The 27,431-nt window shown below is 37.2% G+C and overlaps 1 protein-coding gene across 3 annotated transcripts in view; it reads left to right on the plus strand.

Moving 5' to 3' along the window:
* Positions 1 to 27,431, plus strand: part of ESYT2 (extended synaptotagmin 2) — a 67,279-nt gene that overhangs the window by 33,541 nt on the left and 6,307 nt on the right. The window contains exons 7-18 of one of the 3 annotated variants that reach the window (XM_042888536.1): positions 7,708 to 7,763; positions 12,753 to 12,873; positions 13,459 to 13,635; positions 13,988 to 14,070; positions 15,422 to 15,470; positions 16,106 to 16,195; positions 16,733 to 16,828; positions 18,880 to 18,981; positions 23,903 to 23,977; positions 25,736 to 25,822; positions 26,510 to 26,659; positions 26,911 to 27,299. In XM_042888536.1, coding sequence (XP_042744470.1) covers positions 7,708 to 7,763; positions 12,753 to 12,873; positions 13,459 to 13,635; positions 13,988 to 14,070; positions 15,422 to 15,470; positions 16,106 to 16,195; positions 16,733 to 16,828; positions 18,880 to 18,981; positions 23,903 to 23,977; positions 25,736 to 25,822; positions 26,510 to 26,659; positions 26,911 to 27,299 — 1,475 coding nt within the window. Of the gene's footprint in view, positions 1 to 7,707; positions 7,764 to 12,752; positions 12,874 to 13,458; positions 13,636 to 13,987; positions 14,071 to 15,421; positions 15,471 to 16,105; positions 16,196 to 16,732; positions 16,829 to 18,879; positions 18,982 to 21,890; positions 21,954 to 23,902; positions 23,978 to 25,735; positions 25,823 to 26,509; positions 26,660 to 26,910; positions 27,300 to 27,431 lie in introns of all 3 variants that reach the window. The other 2 variants (XM_042888537.1, XM_042888538.1) reach the window with 2 other exon arrangements.

A 27,431-nucleotide genomic window follows, 5' to 3' on the forward strand; every position in this document is an offset into this window, starting at 1 on the left:
ATGGTGTGGAGGCGTGGAAACATCCTTGAATGAAGTCAGAAGATAGGCAATTATATTCTTTAGTGAAATCCCATTATTTTAATCGTTATTTTGCTCTGTCTTATGATATTGGTTTTGTTGACTTGGTGAAAAGGTAGGTTTGTGTGAGTGTTTATATATGGCTTATAATATATATTATATATATTTATATAAAAAAAATCTAGTGTTGGTTGCTTCTTTCTTGTGGCTCGTGTCATTATTCTAGCCCTTTGGTAAAAGGGAGGCACTTCATGCAGCACCGTTAAAAACATCGTTTGTCTTATTTGGAAAGGATTGGAGGAATAAGTTGAGATGAACCAAATTTGGATATCTGCACATTTCTATGAGTCTAAACATTAGGGAGATGTCTGCTTAGTTTTATCTCCTTTTTATCCTCTGGCACAAGAAGTAAGGGTTTAGGGCATCCGTTAACGTTCATGTTTAGACTAGCAAATTAAACAGGGCCATGAGAAGGATTGAATGTGAGAGCAGTCTGCACCGTGTCGCCGTTAGTGTACTCACTGTTTTTATTTCTGGTTAGTGCTCTCCCAGTCCATTTCCTGACTCAGTACTGAATGCTTAACTCGTACTACACCTAAGCTAGTAAACTGAAAATTTATCAAATGAAACAGTAACATTTCTTATCAGGACCTCGTGAGTCCCAGCTTGGGAAAGAGTTCCAGCGCGCTTCCGTCTTTAGTCCTAACCCTGTGCCAAGTGATTAAGGGTCTGGTTCACTTAGTATGATGAGAAAGGATGGGGAGTAGACTAAACTAGGAAAATCCAAGAAGTCAATGCTCACACCCTAAACTGTTAATAAAATTATTTTTCACCCTGTTTTCATTCAATTTTCATTTAGTGGTCAAGGTCCCAGCAAACTAAAGTGTGGATTGTCCCTTCCCCCCCCCCCAAAAAAAAAAAATCTGTGAATCAAGTTATTCTGTAGTTTTATGTTATACACTGATCTCGAGGTTTTTTCCAAGCAGACTTACAGCAGTAAGCAAATTCTGTCACCTTACTAGAAAGCAAGTGGCTGCAGCCAATAAAGGCTTGACTTGACTTTTAGTTTTTTGTTAGGAGAGAAGAGGAATTAGTTGGCAGTATTAGCAGTAGATTTTGTTCTCATATTTTCCAGTCTAAAGTAACGGACAACAATTCCAGCTCTGTATCGTCTGCTTGCTGGCCTTAATGACTATATAAGGCAATGCTGCCCAAATTAATAGTTCTGAACATAGTTGTTTAATGAGTTTGCCAGTCTCATATTTCCGAGTAATGCATGGAGTATAAAATGCTCCACGAGTTGCTACTTTGCACAGAGTTTTCAAAATACCGTATTTTCCTAGTGCAAAGAAGTAGAAGTTTCAACAGCTCATGAAGTATGTCAGAATTTTAAGAAATCTCAAGAGAGAGAAATGCATGCATTCTAATGTTTTGAAGTTGTCTTTTAAGTCAGAGCTTCAGTGCTGGATGGGTTAGCACTGTGGAAATGGCCAAGATTTTAAGGTCTTTTACACAGCTTTTCATTATGTTAACACAGCATACACTGACCATTCATTCTGCTTCTCAAATGTAGTTATCTTCCAGTTTCATAACAAAATATATCACATAGTTAATGGTTTTGGTTTCTGGCTCATTTGCAGAAATGGCTTACAGTGTTGTACTGTGATTGGTAATATTCAAAAGCTTATTTAGTGGCATGTTTACTATTGAAAACCTGTCCTAAGCCTGCCTCCTTCACTTAAAAAAAGGTAAACCAAAACCTGCCCACCTCCAAAAAGCAAAACTGACAACATTATTGTTCTGAATAAACAAGGGCTGGAATGTAGAATGGAATTCCTCTATAGCTCTTAATTCTGTATTCTCTCTGTGCTTGCCACTTGCTGACTTGGGCTCTGGTCACTGAGTCGGTGTGTCAGGACTGGTGTGAGAGTATGAAACAGAGAGCTGATAGAAGGATGGAAAAAAATAGAAATCAGGGGGAATTGGCTTGAATTTTAACTTTGAGTAGTTGACTCTAAGAAGATTTTTACAGGATCAGTCATGAAACTTCTTTTGGTCACTTTCACTCAAATTTGCCTGCTCTCCTCCCTGCTGAACTACACCTCTTATTCGTGTAATTATTGTCTTGCATTAATCTTTAGACAGATAAAACTGGAAAACCTTCTACTGACAAACAGATCCTGTGCAAAGAAATCCTTCTGTTTCCTATAACAATGATGAAAAATGACATTATTTCCACTTTCTATGACATTGTATGGTCTAGCCTTGCTCGAGATTTATTATGCCTAAGTAAGTTTGCTGCGGAAACGCTCTGGAGAATGTTATTTATGAAATTATTAAAACAAACTTATTCCTGGACGACCATTCACAAATAACAGAAGAGGGCACATTAGTAGATTTCTTAGAAGCAGCACAGCTTATCACTGGAGTTGCAGTCTTGGGCTCAACAGCGGAGCTCAAATTTGTCCTGCGGAAATCTTACAGTTCTTAACTTGATTAGCAGGAAGTTCATCAGCATTTGAAAACTGACTTTGTGGTTTTTCTTCCGAGCTTACTTACAGCCAAATAAAGCCCCAACGTTGGCAATATGTAGAGGTTGCCTTTTGTGCAGCTATGGACTTCTGTAATGGCACTGTATATTCTGCAATACCAGTACGTTTGTTTCACTTTATAAAGCATCTACAGTTTTGAAAACACTGAATACACATAAGTACACTCAGCAGTTTTTGGCCTGTGTTTTCTTATGGGCTGCAGGTGTGTGTATTGATTCTTTTAACTCTTTAACACAAAGGAAATGAAGGAATGGATTAAGAATATCACAAAAGCAATGGATTTTGGAGCAGAATTCAAAGCAACACTCAGTCTCTCTTGCATGTCATGCAACTGCTATAAGTCCATGGTTGAACCAAACAGAAAAAATAAACTAAGCTGTGCTTATCTGTGTACAGAAGAAAAAAGCTAAGTTAAAATTAAAAAGTTAACTTGTTAAAATGTTTTACATTTCTATTTCTTCAGTGGTGTGTTCTAAAGGATCTCTACAGATGTAGGTTTTTTTTCCTATTGCACATAATAAGTGGAAGTGTAAATCGCATATTTACAACACTGTTTCTTGCATTTTAACAAAAGCTGCATAAATCAGTCATGTCATATCTGCCTGGTTCACACGTATGCCTCAATTTTTTTATCTTTGTTAAAATCTCATCTTCCCAGACTATTGATCTTCACTTGATTTTAGGGAGCGTTTTATTATGGTTTTAAAAACCTATGAACCTCAGAACTGTTCTTCTGTACTATTTAACCATCCTGGGATTTGTCCTGTGTTGCATGTAACTAATATAGAGATTTATGGAACTTGTTAGTGCAGTTGCAGGTTGATGTCGAGCTTTATGTGATTGCTGTAACATCTGCACGGCTATTTTTGTGCCTGTGAGTTTCAATAATACCTGTTTATTTATTTGCATTGTTTTGCTTTGTCAGCACTGAGAATCACACCTTGCACATCAGGCACTCTTGAACTCCTTCACTGTCCCTTGAAATAGGAAAGGTAGCTTTCTTTTTCCCCCCCCCGGTTCCTTTTACTGTTGCTTTTCCAGATGATCAATAAGCATTACATGTAACCACTCCTTCTCTTATATGTAGAAAATATCTGAAAGCTCTTCATTTTTGTTCTGAAAGCTCTCTGAAATGGGTTTTGGAAGCTTTCCACTTCTCACAGTGCTTCTGCTACTGTGCTAGTTGATGAATTCTAAAGCTTGTGGTTCTGAGGAGTTCCCTGCCTTGCCTCAAGTCTCAAATACTGTAAATAGAAGATGTAGGGAAGGAGAATAAAGGAAATTAGAATTGATATTTGGAACTTGGAGCTTACAATAGGGTTTCTCTCGGATAACATGATTATTTGTGATGTCTAATCTCGGTTGAATGTTTGATTAATAAATTCCAAAATCATATGATCCTTTGAAGAGACCTTAAGTCAGCCAGGGTTAACCCAAAAACACTTCTGATCACTGGGGCTTCTTAAACACAAAATGTGTAGAGTACTTTTAAAACAGCTCCCAGCTCTGAAGCAGAATTGATTGAGTAGTGAAGTATTTGGGGTCCATGCTCCCTTGCAGGTAGGGAGAGGAGAAGCTGTGAGATCACTGCCCTGGCTGTGCAGCTGCTGGCTCTTTCCCTCTTGGTGCTGCCCCAATGAGCAGGTTCAGCTGCCCCTGGGAGAGGTAGCTTCGCAGTGGATGGTGCCCTGGGGCCCAACATGGAGACCCTGGCTGCCTTCTTTTCCTTCATTTTCCCTGCCTGCTGTGGGCAGCTGCACTGCGAGCTCATCGCATAAGAAGTCCTTGGTGTGTGTTAGTAGTTGCAAGCTTTTAACTGCAAGTTCAGCCTCCTATATGTGCCTCCTTGGAGCACATCTCCCTGTCTGCTGTTACTGCTGGCTCAGGGTCTGACCCAGTAGGCCTGGAAAAGCAGCCCACTAGCACAAGCCTTGAGCCAAGTCAGTATTTAAATGTAGACATGTTCTGTTATTGGAATACCAGTTGCAATAACAGAGTCATTGAACACTGTGAGCACATGTACACCAAATCAATTTATTGGACAGATTTTGAACAGTCACTGGTTCTCACATAAAGATTTTATATTCCTTTACCTTTCCTTTAATTAGTATAATAAAACATGTACAGGAATAAGGATTTGTGTCTGAGTATGAGTGCCTTTCAGTACAGAGTTTAGATAAGACAAATTTCTTCGCTCTTCAGGAAGAAACAAATTTTTTTCCCACTGCTGTCAGCTGAGAAGGAATTGAAAGAACTTTGAGTAATATGGCACTTTCTCATTAACTGGAAACTATAAATGAGCGTGTGAAATCCTGCCCTGGGGCAGTTTGCTGGCTGCTAACAGCCTCTGTTTGCAAGGCATCTCACCTGGAGGCTACCATGAGCTTTGGAAGGACGCTGCGCTGTTTCTGGCCACAGGCAGAGTTTCACCGGATGACAAACTGAACAGAGCCTTCACACTGCTGCTGCCTTTATGGTTCTGCTGCAAGGAACCAGCTGGCACTCCTTGAAGTTAGCTAAACCGAGATAATTATGCATTGCTTGAGGTGGTGGCAGAGAAGGGAATGGTATTGCTCAGCTATTTTGGACACTCAACAGGCTGAAAGTTTTTTTGTTCAGTATTCTGTTTTTGTTTTAGCGTGGTGTTTTTTGTATTCAGAATTTCAAAAGGTGATTTGTTAAGTGGCAATCCTTTTCTTGCTCCCTTTTCTCCATAGGGTATTTTAGGCTGGTGATGATGCTTTAGGTTACTATCAGAGCCAGAAGTTTTAAGAATTATTTTTCTTCCCCTGCAAGTTATGGTATTCAAATGCAGTTGCAGTGCATTTTACTGCAGTAAGCTTGATGGCTTTCTTCTCTCTCTGATGAACGTTTTTGTTGTCAGTGCTGATCTCTGTAGTACTGCAGGTATTGCCTGAATTTGGTGTTACCTTTTGGAAAACTCATCTTTTCCTACATTAGTGAATTTGTGTATTATGTTGGAGTGCGATTTTGTATGGAAGCCAAAAGTTCAACTTCAAACAACCATTTTGAGAGGAAATAATGTGAAGGGGAAAAAAAACCCAAAAAAGCATCTGTCCTTAATAGCTGCAGATTACGATCAGAAAGTTTTTCTTTCTATAGTGATATTAGGTATGTTTCCAATTAGTGCTGGTCTCTTCAGGTAGAACTGGAAGGAAGGCACAGCATTGGGCAAATTTAGCAAGCCTTGTCCACAAAGGCGATTTATCTTCAAAGCTCAAACAGTTAAAGCTTGATTTCTGCCAGGAGTTTGAAAGCTTATATCCCTTCCAAAACATTTCATGGCTTAAGATTTATTTGCAAAGCTCTTCTAGTAATCCTGTAAAGTGCTTAACCTCAGTAATGTTTTTGACTTTCTTAGTTCCAACTTTGAATGGAAAAGGATTTATCTTTAACATTTTGAAAGTTAACCTTTTTCATACTTACTCCTGTACAGTAAGAGGATGATTAGGTATTTCTTATTGACACTAACTGCATTTCTTCTCTAAATGACCACCATTATTAGCAATATATTTGTTAAGTTTCTTTCCATGCTTAGTTTTTACATGCTTTATGGTTTGATGGGGTTTTCAGACTAATGACAATTAATTGGTAGCATTGTTTTTGAGAACTGTGTAAAAATCAACATATTGATAGTGAGATTGTTCCACAGGACAATATGTGTTTCGTATATTGCATTTAGTTATATTAAATGGAGGTCATTCCACTCTCAGTCTCTCTCCTGAATACATAGAGATGCAGGAGTGTAGTAAGTGTAAAAGGAAGCAAGGAAGCTAAGATGATCTGGCAGCAGTTTTCTAAAGGGCTACCAATAGGCAAGTACTAAACATTAAGCATCTGTTGAAGTCTGTTTATTGATCCTTCTCATTAACACTGCCTGGACGCTAATATTATTGCCTGCATGGTACCCAGTTTATTTTCTCTTACAGTAGGTTTACAGAATAGTTGCAGCTGGCAGGCACATTTTCTTCCTAATTATCGGTTGCAGATAGTGGTTCGTAGCTAAGTGGTTTGTAGGTAACATTGTTGACATAGTTGGCCACCATTAAAAAACTACATTAAGGAACTACTTAAGTATTGCTACTTATGTATGTAAATTTATTATATGTTATCTTTAGTCTAAGATACTTTAGTCTAAGTATTCACAAAGGAAGTTACTAATTAAACTATAAACAGACCCTTGATAGAGAACGGTATGTACTAGTTTTTGAATAGAAAATAAGTGTAGGTGATTCTTTTTGTTGGTTTGTGGAAAGATGCAGCACAGTTCTTGAAGAAGGTCTGTCTTCTTCCACACTCACCATTATTAGTTTCTCAACTGAGGAATCTCTGAATCCTTCTAACATTTTTTCATGCAATCACAGAACAATTTGGGTTGGAAAGGACGTCTCCCACTAGATCCAACTGCCTACGGCCTCATCCAGTCTGATCTTGAACACCTCCAGGGATGGGGCATCCACAGTTTCTCTGGGCAACCTGTTCCAGTGCCTCACCACCCTCATAGCAAATAATTTTTTCTTTATATCTAATCTAAATCTACACTCTTTTAGTTTAAAACCATTGCCCCCTGTCCAGTCATGATACTCCCTGGTGAAGAGTCCTTCCCCATTGTTTCTGGAGGCCCTGTTTTGGTACTGGAGGGCCACTATAATTAGGTCTCTCTGGAGCCTTCTCTTCTCCAGGCAGTATTGAGCTTATGTGGCAAATAAGCTTTTTTGGTAGTTTTGGTAATTTTTGGTAGCAGGAGGCCTATGTGAGCAGAGCCCAGCACAGCTCCATGTCATATCAGAGCCAGCTCCAGCTCCCTTAAAGGGACCCACTGCTGGCAGAGCTGAGCCATGAGCAACGTGTGCATTGTGTATTTGTGCGTGGGGAAGGATGGATTATAGGATGATGCGTTGTTTTGCTCATACTGTTTTAAAAGCCATCGCTAAAATTATTTTGAATGGAATAGGTTTTGGTTTTGTGTTTAAAAAAAAGCACCTCCTGGAATGTTATGATTAATACTAAACTTCTCAGAAGTTGTTACCATCACATTAATTTCCTCAGTACTATTAATTCTAAGTTGCTTTTCTTGTTTCTCTTTTTTTGTTTTCTCTTTCTCTGTAATTCACAGCTTTTAGAAATAAACTGGACTGGACTGACCAATCTTCTCGATGTTCCAGGGCTGAAGTGAGTATATGTAAAGCAGTATTTGATAGTCAATCTCTTCCCCAACAACAGCCCCCATAAAACCCAGAATAAGACCCACCTAATCACTTTAGGTTAAATGACTCTGAGCATTTGTCTCTTTATTTTGAATTAAGTGAAATTACTCAACGTGGAGAAGGTAGTGATTATATGTGTACATCAAAAGTGTAACTAATTACATCTTGCTAAAATAATATTTAGAAAATACAATTTGTAATCTACTTTTTTTTGGTGTTCTCAGCCTTTCCAGATTTTCAAAATCTCTTGAATTTCCTATCTGCCATCTCCTATGACAGCAAAAAGAGCCTTATTTTACTTTTCAGGCCAGAGTGTTCACAGCATCTTAGCTTTTGGCTATGTATGCTAATAAACCTGTAGTTGCTTGTGTAAAGATATTAAGAAACACCTTTAAGACTGTAATCAAGTTAAATAAACTTTCTAATCTTTTTGAGTGCTTCCTTTTAGAGCTTTCGGTTTATAATGTGAAGATTGGATGGAGTAGCAAAAACATTAACCATGTGTTGGAGAAAACACATGGCTTATTTAGAGCTCTTAGGAATAGTAAATGATAAAAACACAAAGGAAAAAGCAGAAGTATGGAAGGAAAATAAATTGTTTTGTATCACTGCCATTCTGAAAAGATTAAATCCATGAAGACATTAGTACTTATCAAAATTATAATAGTTACCCAGGGGCTTTGTAGTATTGAGACAGTGGCTAAGAGGATAATAAGTGGATCTGATACACAGGTTTTGTGACTAGCTCTTTTATTTGAACCCCCACACTCAAGGCTGAGCTGATTCCAGATTTATTTTTCTTATCTAAAACCAAGAGTTTAAATTTAGATATTAAATTAATCCCTCAGTGCTCAGTTGCACGCCTGAAACGATTTCTGCTTTGCTTAGACATGAAGCCATTGCATGGAATCCCAGTTAAACATCTTGAAATTAGAAGTTGCATTAATTAGGCTAATGGTTGCAGGAATTGCTCATGTTTTAAGCCTGTTTAAGACAGCCTCCAAGGAAAAAGGTTCTCTTGATGAGTGAGAAAATATCTTCCAAAATACAGGTCCTGAGTAATGATTTGCTCTTCTGAGATAAGACTAATCTACATTTAGTACTTCAACTTATGAGTCTCCTGAGGTACATATCATGCTACTTATTTGCCTGACAGGAAATGTGAAAACCTGAAATGTAAATGAAGTCCCATTAAGTATCTCAAGTTTATGGTCTCCAGAGCAACGAGGCTTGGTGTATAATGGTGCTGGCTAGATGTGGTATGGTTTCTATAGTAACTGTATCTGAGATGACTCATGCTCTGCCTCTCCTGTAGATTTCTTCATGCTGTATTTGCTTTTCTTATCTGTATAGATGGATTGTATATTTCGGTTTGACAGCCTGGCATATTGCTATTGTTACAAACAGCAATGAACAAGAGATTGCTGCTGCCACAGATACATTTTTCATCCCATGGCTGTTGGGTGCACGTTACTTATTTGTATTCTGCAGATGTCTTAGTACTACTGAGTGAATTTCTTCATTTACTACTGGAAGTTGGTGTCAGCTGTTAACAACTTCCATTATTCTTTCTATGTGACTCCACAAGGGAAAGGACACACAAGTAATTCATATTCTATCATTTAATATTGCTCACAGAAGAGTGGAATTAAAATCTCAGTATGAGGGAGGTAGCGTGACTGCTCAAGTGCTGTCAGAAGGGGATGTGGGTCACAGGAAAATGAAGTCTGTTGTGGTTGGTTGAGATGCAGTAAAAATACTTTGTGCAATCAGAGAGGTGTTATATCTACAGTATGATAGAAGATGATTGAGGAAAAAAATTCATAGCTGCTTGTTCTCTTAATAAAAATTAGGGAAAGCTAAATAGAGTGCATTTATGTTTTGTTAACTGCTAGTTATTTTTCTGCAATGAAACTGAGCTTTTGAAGACATTTTTTGTAATAAACTGTGCAAAGCACTTCCCATTTCTCTCATTTTCATGAGCTAAAAAAATAATTGTACCAAGGGTCAGTGACCAAAACACTTTAAGACTGCATTATCAACAGTTTTCTCATTGCTGTAAGGATTTAAATGTGTACTGTTGTGGCTATAGCTTGATCAATGATTTGCCTCTGTTCTCCATACGTTAAACTTTCAAGTAATGAAATTTAAAAAGAAAAAAAAAAAGAAGTTATATTTACTTTGTATTCATAGCAAATAGTTTTCATCTGGGAGCATCCATGCTGGAAGGTGCCACATTGTTTAAGCTTACGGGATCACCATGCTTTTAAAGACTGAGTATCTACTACCTGATATGAATCCAGTTTCTCTTTCTAAAATTCAATGAAATTCCATGAATGCCAGTTCATTTTTCACGTTCATTTCTGTGATGTTTTAGCAAAATGCAAGTGGTGGCATTTGTAAGTTGAAAACTTGATATTTAGCAAAACAGAGCTGAGTAAGTTTGAAAAGCACCCATGTGTTACTGTGATAACTGAAGAGAGCTACCTAATTGAAAAACGTGATTATCTTGTGGTAGTGGTTATTTTAAGAATTACTGAAACTGTAAATATGTATGGTTTAACATTCCTGTAGATGGAAGATCTTCATAAATGTGACTGTTTGCCCTCATTAAAAGGTTAGCCAAACGAGATAATACCTCTTCCAAAAGACCTTGGTACTGGCAGTTGTATCAGTAGCATAGGTTTGCTGTATTTTTTTTTTCCAAAGTCAGCAGTAATATCACATTTAGAGGGCAGTAGCATGCTTTCTTCCAGACTGGAAGTAATAAACATAGCAAATGTACTACAGTTTAGCACATAGAGCTCAGCTGGTAAGTATTTGAGGTTAACTGGTAATACTCCACCCATTACAGTTCAGTCTGTAATCACAGGTTCCTCTTGTTGTCTCACCATTTTACATTTATTTTATTGGAACCTAGGAACCTCTCATTACTGGTTAAAATTAGGATGTTGGGGGAAGTGCTTTACAGAGAGTGGTGAGGTGCTGGCACAGCTGCCCAGAGAGGCTGTGGACACTCCATCCCTGGAATGAGCAAGACCAGGTTGGATGGGGCGCTGGGCAGCCTGGTCTAGTGCCAGGTCTGGAGGTTGGTGGCCCTGCCTGTGGCAGAGGACTGGGACTTGGTCATCCTTGGGGTCCTTTCCAACTCAAGCAGCTCCATGATTCCATGAAAATTGCTCCAAATGTACATTTCATCTTTACATAGAAATTTCACCTAGCACATCTCAACTCCTTTATTTAGCTGGCAGCCGATCACTGGCTGAGATAAATTCTCACTTAGGAGTTTGAAGAGTTGCATTCATATCTAAGTCTCGGTAAAGTATTTCAGTGAAAGAGATTCATGCAGGTGGGTCCTTTGCTTGTTCACCCTTCTGAACTAGAGACCAGGTTGCTGTGTACAAGTGCAGCTTGGCAGGTTTATAATCCTTACTTGTCCCAGCACCTCCTAGTGGGTGCATTTGTGGTGAAAGAGGGCAGCCAAAGGATGCAGGCTGTTCAGGTTGTTAATCTCTATCATGGAAGATCACTATGGATTTGAAATGGACAGACTGTATTTAATGTGTTAATTCTGTTACATATCTCTACCATAATATGTTTATTGCTCATGAGTAAATTTTCTTCCCAAATGGAAAATGTAATATATATTACATTTGTAACATAAATTTATAATACATGTTGTATAAATATGCTAGCTGCTGAGTCAGCACCACTCCCAACTGCAGATTCAGCATTAGAAAAAAAAGATTACATGTAAGTATTTAATGTGAAGAATGCATGTGATAATCAAACATATTATCTGCATCATAATTTCATAAAGATTGTAAAAGGAGAATCTTACAGATTAAGTGTGTGTAGCTGCAGAAATATTCGTCCCCAGATCAGCTCTCCCAGCTTCAGTGTGGCTGCAGATCACAATACCTCCTCAATGCCTTTTTTTATTGTTTTGTCTGGGCATCCCTCTAAAGCCGATGGCCCTCCCCAAGTTCCTGGTATGCAGTGCCGATCCCATTCTGCCTGCTGGCAGTTTTGGCAGTACGGTGAGCCACTGGTGTTCGCTGTGTAGTTCAGTTTGTGTAGTTCAGACCCAAACTGGGTGCACTCTTAGCTTAGGAAGCCTTTTCTAATTGGGGATCTGAGTTTTTAAATGATTCATTACCGCTGTGTTTGTGCTGCCACTCCCTTTTTTACCAGCACAAAACCTGTTCTGCCTCCCTAGGCTATGTTTTATTTGTCCACAAAGCATGCTTTCTTTGTGTTGCTGTTCAAATGACAGCCCTAGCTCCAGAGAACAACTTGTTTTGTAACAATACAACAGCGGGTAGCCAAACTTTCAGGGACAGTTATTACCGAAATGTGAAAGTAGATTAACAGTTAACATCTGCTTGGTTCTGTGCAACCCTGACAAGAAGACTTATGCAATAGCCCTTCACTCTGGGTGCTTTGGAAGGGGGATGGGAACTTCGGAGAACTGTATGTTCGTGTCTTCGGTTTCTGCTATTCAGTATCGGCTGTCTCCACCTGGTGGCTGTTTTGGGAGGAATCCTTCAGTTAAAAAAATAAAAACGTTTAAAGGTCAGATTTGACTTCTGCCCCCAAAAAGGACAAATATTTGTCCATGTAGGTAATTGCTAATCAGCAAAAGAGATAAAAGGTAGCTGATAAAAGTTGCTGTACTGTGAGGACATAGGAATTTGTTTTCTATTCTGCCCTGATTTCCTTCAAGTGCTGGTTATCTGTTCTAAAAGTGACAAAACCCACTCTTAGCTTCTAGATGTGACTGAAAAAAAAATACATTAGTACTTAGGCTTATTTCAGTATGTTTTTGAAGTTTATAAAAAAAGAAAAGGGTTTTGGATGTTGATGTGATTGTCTGCTAAGTTTCATGCTTGAGCTGCATTAGTGTGACATGTTTAATTCTCATGAAGTAACTGAGGATTATTTTCTCTAACAGTGGCTTATCAGACACGATAATATTGGATATAATATCCAACTACCTGGTTCTTCCAAACAGAATTACAGTCCCCCTTGTCAGCGAAGTGCAGATTGCTCAGCTGCGGTTTCCTATACCGAAGGTAAACATGTTTCTGTTAGTAGTAATAATTAAGCATTTATTTTCTTCTACAGTAGTAATTGTCTGAGCTATTTGCATCTGTAGGAATTTCAAAATATAGCTATTGTGATTATACAAGTTGCCTCGACTCTCATTATTTAAATGACACCATTTATGAACTTTTTAGGGAGTTTGATAATAAAAACCAGAAAGGATTTTTTTGTTTTGCTCTATCTTTTACATATTACCTGTAAAGCATAGTTCTAGTTCAACTGTATAGATTAAAAATGAAGTAGTGTATGTTTTTTATTATCACTGCATGGTGAAGTGCTTTTAACTTGGAAGCTTTTCCTACTTATTGCAACTCCTACCCAATGGCATGGCAGTTTTTGATACAGCAGACACATTTCTGATTGCTAATGACAGTTTTTCTTTTCAGGAATTTGCATCCTAGGTCTGCTGTGGTATTTCCCTGTCCACAAAATATCTGAACTATGTTTTATTTTAAGGAAACTGCTATGGAAATTATAAAAATTTACACTGCTTAAATTGTAATCGTACAGAGAGTTTCTGATTATCATGTAAACTGAGCTTTTCATTTTTTCAGGGTGTTGTAAGGATACATTTTATTGAAGCTCAGGATTTGGAGGGTAAAGATACCTACCTAAAAGGGATTGTCAAAGGCAAGTCAGATCCTTATGGAATCATTCGTGTGGGCAACCAGATTTTCCAAAGCAAGGTCATCAAAGAAAATCTCAATCCAAAATGGAATGAAGTTTATGAGGTATAATCAGTAAAAATGTCTTGTTGTGCATTCTGTAAAGTTGTCTTCTGTAATTTCTAAAGAAAATACTTTGTGTATTTCCTTGAGGAACTTCTAAAAGCCCATTTTACAACAAAACAGAAATTCTCAACTGTTATATATACTTTTTATCCAGACTTACCATCCATAACTTTGAAAAAGCATTTTGTCTTTTAATGCCATCATTAACAGATTACTTCTGAAAGGTTCTTATGCTTGCTCACCTCATAGAATTGTTTTAAAGCATACTACATCAGAGGTTTTATTGTTGATGTGCCATTTGAAAAAAACAGTCAGTTTTACCATTAACAGTGCTGTCTTAATGTACTTCCAGGCCTTAGTATATGAACATCCAGGACAGGAGCTAGAGATTGAGCTCTTTGATGAAGATCCAGACAAAGATGACTTCCTTGGAAGGTAAATGCTGTGGAGAATATGTATGTAGGTGTTGGAGAAAAATTAAATGTTTGGTTTTCCTCTTTTTGTGTTTCATTGCACTTGAATTTCTGTTACATTATTGCATTTATAAATTACTCACCTTTTTCAAATTTTGGTATTAAGTAGTTTGCTAATTATTTGGACTCTCTGTATATATTAAAACCGGAATATTTGGAGACATGCATATTAAAATATTGTGCTTGTGTGTACAGATACACAGATGCATGTTTATATATTTATTGAAAAAAAAAATAAGGTAAGTTTATCAATACTAAAAAAAAAAAGTGTGGTTTGTATTTTTTTTTTTTTGTTTGTTTGTTTTTTTTTGAGGAGTTGTACCCTACCTGTTTTAATGTTCTTAAGCTAGCATTAAGTCATTAAGAACTAATTATTTCTTCAGGAAAAGTTAGCACATCTTTATGCATCTTTCTCATCTGCATGGTTTTTAAATGGCTAGCTCAGAGTTTATTATTCCTCTAAGAACTGATTTTAGCAGGTTGGATAAAGAAAAAATATTGCTCTAGTGCTTTTGCAAACATTACGCACTCTTAGATTCCATAGGTGTACCTTCAGTGTTTACCCATAAACATTTCAGGGTTTTAGTCTGCTTCTTTCTCCAGTAATTTGTCACCTTTATTTCTTACAGAGTTTTGGAGCTTCCAATTGTTGCTTTCCATACAGAGTAGAACTCCCTTATCTTTCCAGCTCCTTCTCTCTTAACAGGAGCAACAGTACCTACTTCTCTTCTCATTTAAATAAAGAAGTAGGTAGTACAAAGGCTTCTTTTCTTTGCACTTCCCTAATCTTACACTGAAGTGGTGGGGGGTTGAAAGTGGCAACTCGGTCATGATGTCTGTATCGGTATGAGTAAAATAAAAAGCCAGCACACATTTGTCTGCACTGTTTACTGTTGGCAGATTCCCTGGTACACTCTCGGCTTGTGCAAACTAGTATTCTTCCAAACAGTACTAAGGCATGAATTTGGTCATGTGTCCAGGGGGTATTTCCAGTTGGTAGGTTGGTTGTGGTCACTGTTTGGAGAGTTTTGTCATATGTATGTGAGCCGTACTTTGCTAGTTTCTCCCTTAGCTACAGAATGGGCTCTAGTATAGACATATTTTCTATCATGCTGCATTCCTTCTGGCTCAGCCATTTTATTCCCTACTTCTTTTTCTTTCTTTCTTTCTTAGGGGCTAAAAGAATAATATTGTTCTGCTCTCTTGCTCTCTCTGGAAGCCTGGATTTCCAACAAGAACAGGGTGGGGTTTGAGCTCTGTAATTTCTCGGTGCTTGTCTAATACACCATATTTGTGTTTTTTTTTTTTCCTAGTTTGATGATAGATTTAATTGAGGTTGAAAAGGAGCGACTTTTAGATGAGGTAAGTGTTGGTTAAGTTCTTTTTTTTTAAACAATAGAAAAGGAAAAACAAAAGACCAAAGCCAAAACAGAGCATATGTTGTGTATTTAGTTCTTGTATTTTTTTTTTCTGTAGTTCTGTGCTTGAATAACCTTAATGCTAGAGAAATAGATTCCATGACAAGCAGCGCAGTAGTTTAAAGATAGCTGATAGCTGAGAATGATGGCATTCTTCTTACTCTTCTTCTGTCTTTGGAGCTTAAGATTACCAATATATGAATGCAGGAAACAGTGACATAAGTGTTTAGTGAGGACACTTTCTTGGAATAACCACTGGATTAACTACTTTTAGACTTAAACTAATTAAACTAATTTAGAAGAAGATGGAATTTTTATCCTACATGCAGGAGCAGTTTTACAGTAATGTTACTCAGAGTTTGTGTTTGCAGACCAGATTTAAAGAACTCAAAGAATTCTTTTGATATTTTAATAAATGGTTTAACAAATTAGGTCTTTTGAGGTATTTTTGGGTTTTGCAGATTTCAGCTCTAGTGATTTTTCCAGTGTGCCTTAGCATTTCCTAAATTTCCTGCAGAGCCAGCTACAGTTATGTATTTGTTTGTCCGGTTATTTCACGTTACTTTGCTTAACTTTCAGTGGTTTACTTTGGATGAGGTGTCCAAAGGAAAACTGCATTTAAAACTGGAATGGCTCACATTGATGCCAACAGCAGAAAACCTGGACAAGGTATTTAAGGAACGCATTACTTGTCTTCTAGATTTTTTCCTTTTCTTTTTTTTTGTTTTTTGTTTTTTTTTTTAAATATGTAAGTAATTTATTCTCTAGTTGTAGTAAATGTGGATAAATCTCTAACTTTATTTCAAGCTGTCTTTCTTTAGTAATCTCAAATGAGTCCTACCTGTCTGTACTTTTGTGGCATGGGATTTTAAAATGCATTTTCACTTTTTTTTCTTTTTTCTTAATCTTATGATTTCAAAAAACCATCAGCTAACATTTCATTGAGATAACATTTCATTGGAGATAAAGCTGACAATGACATATAATCTTTCCAATGTGAAAAAAGATACTTAAGAAGTGAGGTGGAGTTGATGGAAATACCTGTATCTGTATGAAGTCTTAAAAAGGTGTTGTGTATTTTATAGTGTGCATTTGTGAATGTTTGGCTTTGGGGAGTTGTTTGTAAAATACTTTTCAGGAGTGGGACAGAAATAATATTGTTGTTATTTGATTTACTGGAAAGCTCACAGTATGTTTTTGATTTAGGTATTAACAAGCATTAGAGCTGATAAAGACCAAGCCAATGATGGGCTGTCTTCTGCATTGCTGATTCTCTACCTGGACTCAGCAAGAAACCTGCCCGTAAGTTATGTTCTTGTGGATACCTTCCATCATAGGTATCTCTTGCTTATTTTCCAGCATGTCTTGCTTGGTAGTATGGCACACTGCTTCACTAACACACATTAAGCCATGTGTTCTACACTTCCTCTTTTTTCAAAACGTGTAATGTAAGGTCCGTATTTCTAGTCGTATGGTCATGTATACGTGTATTTAAAAGACATGACTCTTCAATAGGCGTGATTTTTTCTTTAAAGAATGCTCCTTTCCTGGACTTGAAAGGCTGCATGTTTTTATTATGCAGTGTTGTCCATAAATAGTATGGGATCAGCATGGGGAATTTTAAGAACTAACTGGGAAAAGGCCTACTCCCTTGAATTCAGGTAAACTTGCTTCCTTTGGTTTAGGCAATTTGTGGTAGATTTGAAGGAAATAAAGTCCTTCAGCATAAAATATCAGCTGTGTTGTTGATATTGCAGTGGCAGGATGTTTGTATGAGATGTCTGTCAGGTTGCCATTTGAAATGATGTCTATTTGCTTCTGTTAATAGCTTTTCCAGCAAATACTTACAAGTTTTGTCATAAATTTTAGTTTCTTTTCCTTCTTATTTTAAATATTCTGCAACATTGTCTCCCTTCATCAGAATGGTTTGATTGCAAGCCTTAAGTTAGCCTACTGTGTGAGACAGTATTTTCATGTCAGTGTCTTAATCAGTACTTTTGATTAGTAGATCTCTGAGCTGTAGAGCACAGAAAGAGGAAGTTCCTCACACACAGCTGAGTAGTGAGGTAATTTGGGAACACGATCTCAAATTTCTTACTGCTGTCTGATGTTCTGCTTACAGTATAGGACTGCCTGGGTGGGGCTGGGAACAAGGATGGTCATAATGTGAGACCTGTTTATCCCTTTCATTTTCTTGCTCTGCCAGGCCATAGAAATATTTGTTATGGAAAACTCAGTATTTAATTGCAAGTTATTCTCTGTCCAGTTATGTGTTATGAAGAATACAAAGGAAAGTAGCAACAAAAGTTAAAAATTACATTTACAGCAGTAATAAATACAACATTGTGTGAAATTCACATTGTACAAGAAACAGATACAAAGGCTTTTTGATTAAGGAGTTGGGGATAAAAATACCATGGGATGACTTCATCATGTGACAGAACTGGAATGTTTTCCATAGATTCTTTAACAGCAATAATTAGATCCTGCCAGAGAGTTCCATAATAAAATGCAGCAAATAGTAGTAAAGACAGCCTTCTGATGTCCATTAGTTTGTGATATGGAGCAACAGTTACGAGACTAAACATGGAAGTCTGCTAGTTTCTCATGTTGTATTTGTTGATTGGGTTAATGTAGTAAATTTTTAATATATATTTTTATATATTTATGTACTATTATATAATATACATACTATATAATAGTAAAACTAATTGCTCGTCAGTATTGCGTATATTTATGAGGAACAAAAGTTAAAAGACAGTGAGTTCTCGCTTAAAATTATGCTCTTTATTAATAGCTTTGAGGACTTTTATCCATGAGTTCTTTGCTAAAATTGAAATATTTTTTGAATGAATAAGAACTTTTTATTATCTTCAATATTGTTAAGTTATTGCTGATCACAGGTACATTTCAGATTTGGTATTGGCCTTATTTTCTTTCACTTACAGTGGATCATTATCATAAGTTTCTCTTTTGCATCTTCATTTTCATCATCACAAGTTGTGAACTTCTGAGCTCTAGGATGATTTATCAGAAATATGTTTTATGTGAAAGAGAAATGCCTTAGAAGTCTGGTTTCTAAATTCTTAGTTGGGTCTGCCACGCAAATCTGAGCTACCAAGAGTAAATCAATAAAGTGCTATTAAGTAATAAAAACTTTTCACCTTAGTGTGCTTCAGAAAGTTGTTTAACAGATGAGACTATTTGTAATGACAAATATTTTTGTATCTGCTGTTTTCTCTGGAATCCTTTGACTGTTTTCTTTAACTTTCTTGTGTAGTAAAGCTGCTTAAGCATTCATTCTGCCACAATCCCATCACTCTGCTTTCTCCTTCCATTTCCATCTTCCTAAGAGTATCTACGAGGGAAACTTTGGGTGTGGATACTTAAAAGAGAGGAGAGCATCGGGACTAGTCTTTTGTGAAAACACTACCTCACTCTATAGAGCACTATTTGTGAGTTCTCTGGTATTATTTGTATTGTACCTTTTATCTGCCAGAGTGTGGATTAGTGCTACTAAAGCCACTCACTCTAGTGGAATGAGAGCATGCAATTTGTTTTGCTGCATGGTTTCAACAAGTGTGCATTGTTTTTTGTGCTATTTTTCTTGCATTTTAAAGGCTATTTAAATTTCATTGGTCAGCATACCATTGGGTAAGTAACTAACTTTTTTTCTGATAAAAACCCAATATAAGTTTTGCTACAAAAGCTCTTCCATTTAACTGAAATCTGTGATTCAATTTGAGAAATAAAATGCATACTATCCTAGCACACTGGGTGCTGGTCACGTGTTGGTTTTTACTGCAGAAAAACGAAACAGTACGAAATACTACAACCAACATCCCTAGCATTTTGTTAAACTGTGATGCACTCAATGTTTGCAAGAACTTGTAACCTGTCCACACAGGTTCGAGTGTTCCTTAAAAACTTTAAAATGGCTGCGACTCTTTGTGCATCACCAGACTCTGAAATTCCCTTGTAAATTCTGTTTCACTCCATATTGCTCCTTGTTTTGCAAATTCCCAAGCTCCTTTTTATTTCATTTCCCCCCCCCCAAGTTAGTCTGTAGTTGGTTAAATCCAAGCTAAGGAGAACCACAAGTTAGTATTTTTTCCTTGAATTTAGCATTAAAAGATGATTGCAAATCAATGTGAAAGCTTAGATCTGTAAACACAACCATTGCGTCCCCTGGAGGAATGAGTGTTTGTTGAGAATAAAAACTCTTTTGCCAGTAAGTTGTAGGTAGTGCAGATTTACTTTGTAGCCTGCTACTTTTGTTTCATATCAGTGATTTAAATACACTCTTCTTTCTTTAAAAAAACCAACAAAACAAAATCCTTTTTTCGGTCCTTTCAATTAGTTTCTTTATAGAAGTCCATCTGAAAGTATCAAAACCTTTGCATCCATTACCAAAGTGTGTTAAAATTTAACATATAAGATTTATTTATTACCAGTTTATTACCATATGTATTTATATTTGTGGGGAAATACACATTGCATATAGGTGTTGTAAGGCTTCAAACAATGTACTGCATGCTTCAGTTGACAGCCGATAAGCAGTTGCTGCTGTAATTATAGAAAGTACAGGTAGATCATAAGAAAATAACGATCAAAATTTCTGATAAAAGCAAAGTCCTGGTGTTTTTGTCAATCCGAGGGTCATTGTATTACAGCGTGTCAGGTGGACAGAATGGCACCTGTTCACATGCAAGACAAAGCTTTCCAAATCCCTGAAGCTCTCTTGGAGTCAGCATAGAAGTGTTTTAAGATAGCCAGGTCTAAGTTTCCTCCAGCAGTGCTGTTACGGTGCATGTTCTGCAGTGCATGGCTGCCAGACTGGCAGCAAGCAGGGGACTGGATTATTGACTGCAGGCAGGAGGGAGGAGAGGACCGTCTAGGCTGGAGATAACAGCTTCAGCACAGTCTTAGAACCACACCTTGTTTTTAAGGGCTTCTTCAAGGGTGAGGTGTTACGCAAACATTCGCACCTCTAAGTCCAGGTGTAAAATTGACATGTCTGAGTTATCTTTTGTGGGTGTGTATGTTCTTAGTGGCCCTAAAAAGGTTTGCTTTATATGGAGGAGAGGAAAATCCAAAGTCCTGAGTGCTCTAATTCTTTCTAGATGCTTTTATTGATTGCCGGGAGCCTAGATTGAAAACTCCTAATTCAGATATTTACACGTCTAAACCTGAGGTATCTGACGATAAGGAATTTGAGTAATGTTCTTACTATAATTTCTGAAAATGCATAATGCTATTGTTATGATATCATTAGTTCATGATTACACTTGTTGTATGTGTAACATAAATTATCCATATTTTAAATCAGCTCTTACAGATCAGTGATTGTCTTCTGGTCATCAGCTGAGATTTAGAAACTGCTAAAACACCATTTGAACCCCAGGAAAGAATTAGTGTGTTAACAGAAGTAAGAAGTTGTACTCCAAAGCACATCAAATTAGCATCTGGCTTAGTAATAAAACAGCTTGTTAGTTGCCGCGTAATGTGTGGGTTTGTTAGGATCTACTGCAAATGTCATTGGCCATTACAGAATGCCACCCTAATGATTTATTCCATCATTGCAGTTATTGGTGTAGTTTTTGGATTACCATCCCCTTTCCATGTAATTGTAGAGACAGAACCACAGCAAAACAATTTTGTCACCCAAGACAAGTCCTTTATTGGCTTTCTTTACTGAATGCTCCCATTTCTTCTCATAGTCTCCTCCCTCCAAGCCTTTCAGCCCTCTTCCTCGTGGACCTGTAGCTTGTTCCCTTTTCAACTGAAGTCTGGCTTAAACATATTTGCCCCAGCTAATATCCCTCTTGGCCTGTCCTTGCTGTGATTCCAGAGGAACTGAGACATGCTCAATAGCCACAAATCATTGGCTGCCTACTTTTATAATTGTTCGGCGCTTTTAAAATCCTTTGAAACAATAATATAATATATACTAAAAAAAAAAACAAAAACCAAAACAAAAAAACCCACCAAACCATTATTTCATGAACTTTCTTTATTATTTTTAGAAGATTTGGTAAGGGAAATAGAAGTGGAAAGTGTCTATCTTATTTTTAAAGCACAATACAAACATCCAGAGAGGACAGAAAGCAAAAGTTTTGCCAGATTTTATTTATTTATTTACTTGGGTGATTCCTTCAGTGTTTTATTAGAAATATTGTTGTGATCTTTTTTTGGAGTTTTTTTCCTTTACTTTTCTTTTCTTTTCTTTTTTTTTTTCTTTTATTTATTTATTTATTTATTTTTGCTTTGTCCTGTGTTGTCATGTAATAATTAACCTAATGAAATTGCTTCTTTGCATGACTTTATTAACCCTTCCTGTGTTCATTCTCTCTTGACTTAAAAGCATAATCCATTAGAATTTAATCCTGATGGCTTGAAGAAGTCTGCTGTTCAGAAAGCCCTAAAGGTAAAATTAACACAGTTGTCCATTTAAGGTCGCAGTAGTAATTGGAAATGCACAAACACTGCAACGTTTCTCTTCCAATGGTGGATGGAATTTCTTTAGAACAATTCAGTTTTATTTTCAGTTTCAAGAAGTGGCTAAGAGTCTGGTGAAGTACTGTGGTCTGGGGAGTTTGAATTTTGCATCAGTGAGTATAGGCTGCTTTTGGAGATCAATATGAAGTATTCCTGAGAACTGGTATGAATTAATATTTAAAGATCCAAGCTGACATGAAAGCTAAGACATCTTTTATATACTGAACAGTGCTTCACTGATCAATTTTGAGTGACTAACCAGTATCTTAACGTGGTTTTGAAATTCTTCTGTTAGATGTTTTCAGAAGGTTTTACATCATTTATATAAATGCTGAATATATTCAACCCAGCCATGTGATATGGAAGACATGGTGTTGAGAAGCAGAGTTGGAAGGCGTAAGCCAAGTTCTTAGCTGAAGAACTTGGTCAATAGGCAAGCTCAGATAGTCTGAATATCCTGTCAACAGCAAATCTGTCAGTGGCAGATGTTAGTGGTACATCGTGTGTGTGTGTATATATTACTACCTATTTAGCATGAATTTAAAATGTTCCTTATTCTGATGCATAAATAGAAATGGTCTTTTTGCAAACTTGGGTAGTTTCTTGATTTTATGAAGAAAGGAAACTTTAGGCACCTTTTTATGGAACAAATTTCTCTTACTATTTTTAACCCCACCAGTTAGAGTGTAATCCAGCTTTCTCTGTATTCTATAAACCTTTGTGTTCCATTGCCTCTGCTTAGAGCCACACTGTTTTGATTACAAATCACAAAAAGAGATGCAGCATTCATCCAAGAAAGGAGTTATTTCCTACCAGCTTTTTTTTCTAAAGGGAAGCATTGTTATAACCAGTGTGTAACGTTAAAATCAAGTAGTACTAGTGAAAGTACGATGATGTCAAAGATGTAAATTCAGATCCAAAAATATCTCAAATACTCTCATTCTTAAATTTTAGATTATTTGAATTGGTTGTGACCTTACATGCATTAAGCACATCTTAACTAACTTGCTGTTTACAGTGCCTATGAACAATTTCCTACAGAGTAGAGCTCAAAGTATATCATTAACCATGCATACTATATTTTCTAGGCTTTTAAAACTTCATTAACACCTACTTGAGATGGTTAACTTTCATGTCTAACTTTCTTTGTCATGTAAATTAAGTTGTTTTTTTTTTTTTTAATAAATATGTAGTTCAGAATGTATCTTTGTGTATATGATTTGATTCTAAACCCGTGTTTATTTTCACAGTTTGATGTAATGCTATACAGCTGGTGAGCAAGGCTCAGATATGGTAGATAATTGATTCTCTGATAAAGAGAATTGGGTAAACTGTAGAAATATACATTAGGTACATTATAGTGTATCTTCTTTCCCCCCAAAGTGAAAAGGGGAGAAAATCAATGTTCTGATATTACATCCATTTTAATTAATCTACTGCAGTATAACATAAAGTGATTTCCCAAGTTTGTGTTTTCTCCATATCTCCCATCTGCATGAAATTCTCGTTTTGCAATGTTAACTATGCTCCATGGATTCTGGGAGTTGTTTTAATGCTCATTAAAAGATAGCAGTTTGCATTTTATCAGTTTCATCCAAAGAAAACAGAAAGGAGTTTAAAACTCCTGTTTAATTCTAGTGGTATATTTTAGCTTACTTGGAATAGTTTGACACCTTTGTGTTAATGTGTTTTCAACTTACTAACAAGACTGCTATTCCAGCCTGTTGAATAAAATTGTACAATGTTGAGAATAGTAGATGCACATATAATAGAATGCAAATGATTTGTACTTCTGAGATGAAAACATATAAGTTTCAGAGGAGGCAATTAGGAGGGGAGTTTATTCTGAGGACAAAATTTTTGCTTTTTCTTTACCAGTCAGGAAAGAAACTAAACAGCAATCCCAACCCGCTTGTTTTGCTGTCAGTTGGACATAAGGCACAGGAAAGTAAGGTAAGTTGTTGCTCTCAATGTCTGGTTCTGTCTGTAGGCATTTGGTGGCTGTGTTCACTTGGTGTTGGCTGTGAAGTGGATGAGTGCATTCACTGCACTAAAATGTGTCATCTGAACTGAAACTGCCACCAGAAAGCCAAGAATTGGATAGGTACTTAATTCAAGCTGTCCTTGAGGAGAGACCAGATTTGTAACTATTTTAGTAGTATTAATTACTATTTAGTAGTAGTAACTACTGTCCATTTGCAGTAGGTTGTGATCTGCAACTGGGATTTCTACCATAGTGGTTGTGTAAGTAACACTGTACACAAAGAGCAGGCTTCAAAAACACTGATCAAGATAAAATGTGTAGAATCACAGAGTTACAGAAATATCCAGTTTGGAAGGAATTTCTGAAGATCATCAGGATCAATTTTATGAAATCGGTGGTTCTGTGTGGATGAGAAGCCAGCAATGAGTACTTACAGCCTGGAAGGCCAACTGTATCTGGGGCTGCATCAAAAGAGGGGTGGCCAGCAGGGAAATGGAGGGGATTGTTCCTCTTTGCTGTGCCCTCATGAAGCCACATCAGGAGTACTGTGTCCAGCCTGGGGACCCCAGCACACAAAAGATATTGGAGCAGGTCCAGAGGAGGGCCACAAAGATGATCAGAGGGCTGGAGCACGTCTCCTAGGAGGAAAGATTGAGGGAGTTGCACTTGTTCTGTTTGGCGAAGACAATGGAGGCCTCATTGCAGCTTTCCAGTACTGGAGGGAAGCTTATAATCGGGAGGAAGACTGACTTTTTACACAGTCTTGACAAAGGAGGGGAGATTAAGATAAGATATTAGGAGGAAAAATTTGTACTCAGATCCAGTGGTAAGGCACTGGAACAGACATCCAAGAAATGCTGTGGTTGCCCAATCGCTGGAGTTGGACCAGGTTGGATGGGGCCCTGGACAGCCTGATCTGGTGGCTGGCAGCTCTGCTTTGTGCAAGAGAGTTGAAATTGAACTGGCTTTAAGGTACTTTCCAACACAAGGCATTCTGTGATACCACTTAAGAAGGACCTTAGATGAGCCAAGTACTATGTAGCTGTCTTGAATATTTCCAGAAAATGACGTTCCACTTCTATGAGCAACCTATTCCAGTGTTTAGTTGTTCTCATGGTAAATAATTTTTTTAACATATGTAGACAAAAATTCACCTTAAGAACTTGGTGGTTGTTGTCTCTTCTGCTGTCACTGTGTACCCTTGTGAAAGAGTATCCCCAACTGGTCAATAGCTGTCTTTCACATAATGGAATATTGCAATCCCATCGCCCTTGCACATCTTTGTCTCTAAAAGAAACCCAATTCCTTCAAACCTCTTTCATGTTTCAAGTTCTCCAACTCACTGATCATCTTCATGGTCTTCCAGTAGACCCTCAACAGCTGCTTTAATGGCTCTTAAATGGAGAATGGGACCAAAACTGGTCACAGATTTAGACTGGATATAAGAAAAAAATTATTCACAATAAGGGTAGTGAAGCACTGGCACAGATTGCCCAGAGGGGTGGTGGATGCCCCATCCCTGGAGACACTCGAGGTCAGGCTGGACAGGGCTCCTGATGGAGCTGTAGGTGTCCCTGTTCCTTGGAGGGAAGTTGGACAGGATGACCTTTGAAGGTCCCTTTTTGTATTTTGCAAAGATAAATTAAAAAAAAATGTACTCTTGACACTAGCTTAATTAGACTTTTTTTTTAATAATTTGTCTGCTTCCTATTATTCTCTAATTTTAGATTCGATACAAGACCAATGAACCAGTATGGGAGGAAAACTTCACTTTCTTTGTACACAATCCCAAAAGACAGGATCTTGAAGTTGAGGTATGCTTTAGATATCTTTCTTTTCTAAGGCATTTCAGTAGCAATATTCAGGTGTTACAACTGTTATGACATGAATGTCATATTGTGAACACCATTAATTTTATACTTGAAAAATAGGCAATGAAACGTTTGTTTGCATTTACTGCTAAAAGTAAAAAAGATTATAACCAGTCTCTCAGAAGAACATAACAGTTGATAGTTGTCATATTTTAAAAGTACAAACAAAAGTAGATTTTGCTGTCTGTTTTGAATCTTAACAGTCTTCTCAATTACAAACAGAAATGCTGTTATGTATGGTTGATTTATTTCTTTTCTTATACTGAGGAAGTCTTCGCTTTATCCAAATGTCCCTTTTGCTGTCAACGTGCCATTTGCATCCTTCCTCTAACAATTCTTGGAATTCATTTTGCACAGATCATTTGGAAACCACAGATCAGGGATCAATTAGATGTAGATCTGATGGTTAATCTTCTGTCTTGCTTTTGCTGTGGAAGATGGAAGTGTAATAGGTGTGGAGCATATTTGCTATTGTCTTCTTCAGTGTAAATTTATGATCAGGAAAACTTGGCTGAAGAACTGTGTTCTGCATGCATTACTGCTTTTGTTTTTAAATAAAACTGTTGTTTCCTTTCTCTGAATATTTCCAATTACATGGTGCCATGTTACTGAGCTTCTGTATTCCTTCAGGTGAGGGATGAACAGCACCAATGTTCTCTAGGGAACTTCAAACTGCCTCTAAGCCAGTTGCTGGAGAGTGAAGATTTGACGATGCATCAGCGGTTCCAGTTGAGCAACTCTGGTCCAAACAGCACTATAAACATGAAGATTGCACTCAGGGTACTCTTAAATTTTTTCAAACTGTGAATATTTAAGCGTGTTTACAACTAATATGACTTCTGGTATTCTAGCCTTATGAGGTAGATAGTAGATAGATTGTGTCACAATGTCTATTGTAGAGTTAGAGGTAGCATTTTTTGTCCTGGTTTACTATCTTAAGTGAACACCTTGTCAGTAGTACTCTTGAAGAAACAAACATGTTCCTCTTTTTTGTAGTATTTTAACATTGTACATCTTTTTACTATATCTAGGTCCTTTCTCTTGAAAAGCAAGCAAGATCTCCAGATCATCAACACTCAGCACAAGTGAAAAGGCCGTCTGTTTCCAAAGATGCAAGAAAATCATCTTTTAAGCCTCAGGTTCCTGTCTCACCACCGCTCGACTCAAGCAAACATGCTCCAGCTTCCCCAGCGACAGACGGTGATAAAAAGGCTGATGTGGCTGAAAAGAGCCATCCTCCTAATGCGAGCCCACAATGGCCAACAGATCTCAGCCGAAGTTCCTCTAGTCTTCATGCCTCTAACTTCAATTATTCTCCCAGCCATCTCTCAGTCAAAGAACCAACTCCTAGCATAGCCTCAGACATATCTCTGCCCATTGCCACACAGGAGCTCCGGCAAAGACTACGGCAACTTGAAAAGTATGATATTAATTCGTTGTTTTTGCATCTAAGTTGTTTTTTCTCTTTTCCTGTAGTTGACAGGAATTCAAGCTGTTTCTTTTGATGAATGGAGCTGTTGGACAAAGACCTAAACTACAAGCATAATGATAC

Source organism: Lagopus leucura, unplaced genomic scaffold (assembly GCF_019238085.1).
Source record: "Lagopus leucura isolate 7727_CA_CO unplaced genomic scaffold, USGS_WTPT01 Super-Scaffold_100157, whole genome shotgun sequence".
NCBI classification, from domain to species: Eukaryota; Metazoa; Chordata; class Aves; order Galliformes; family Phasianidae; genus Lagopus; species Lagopus leucura.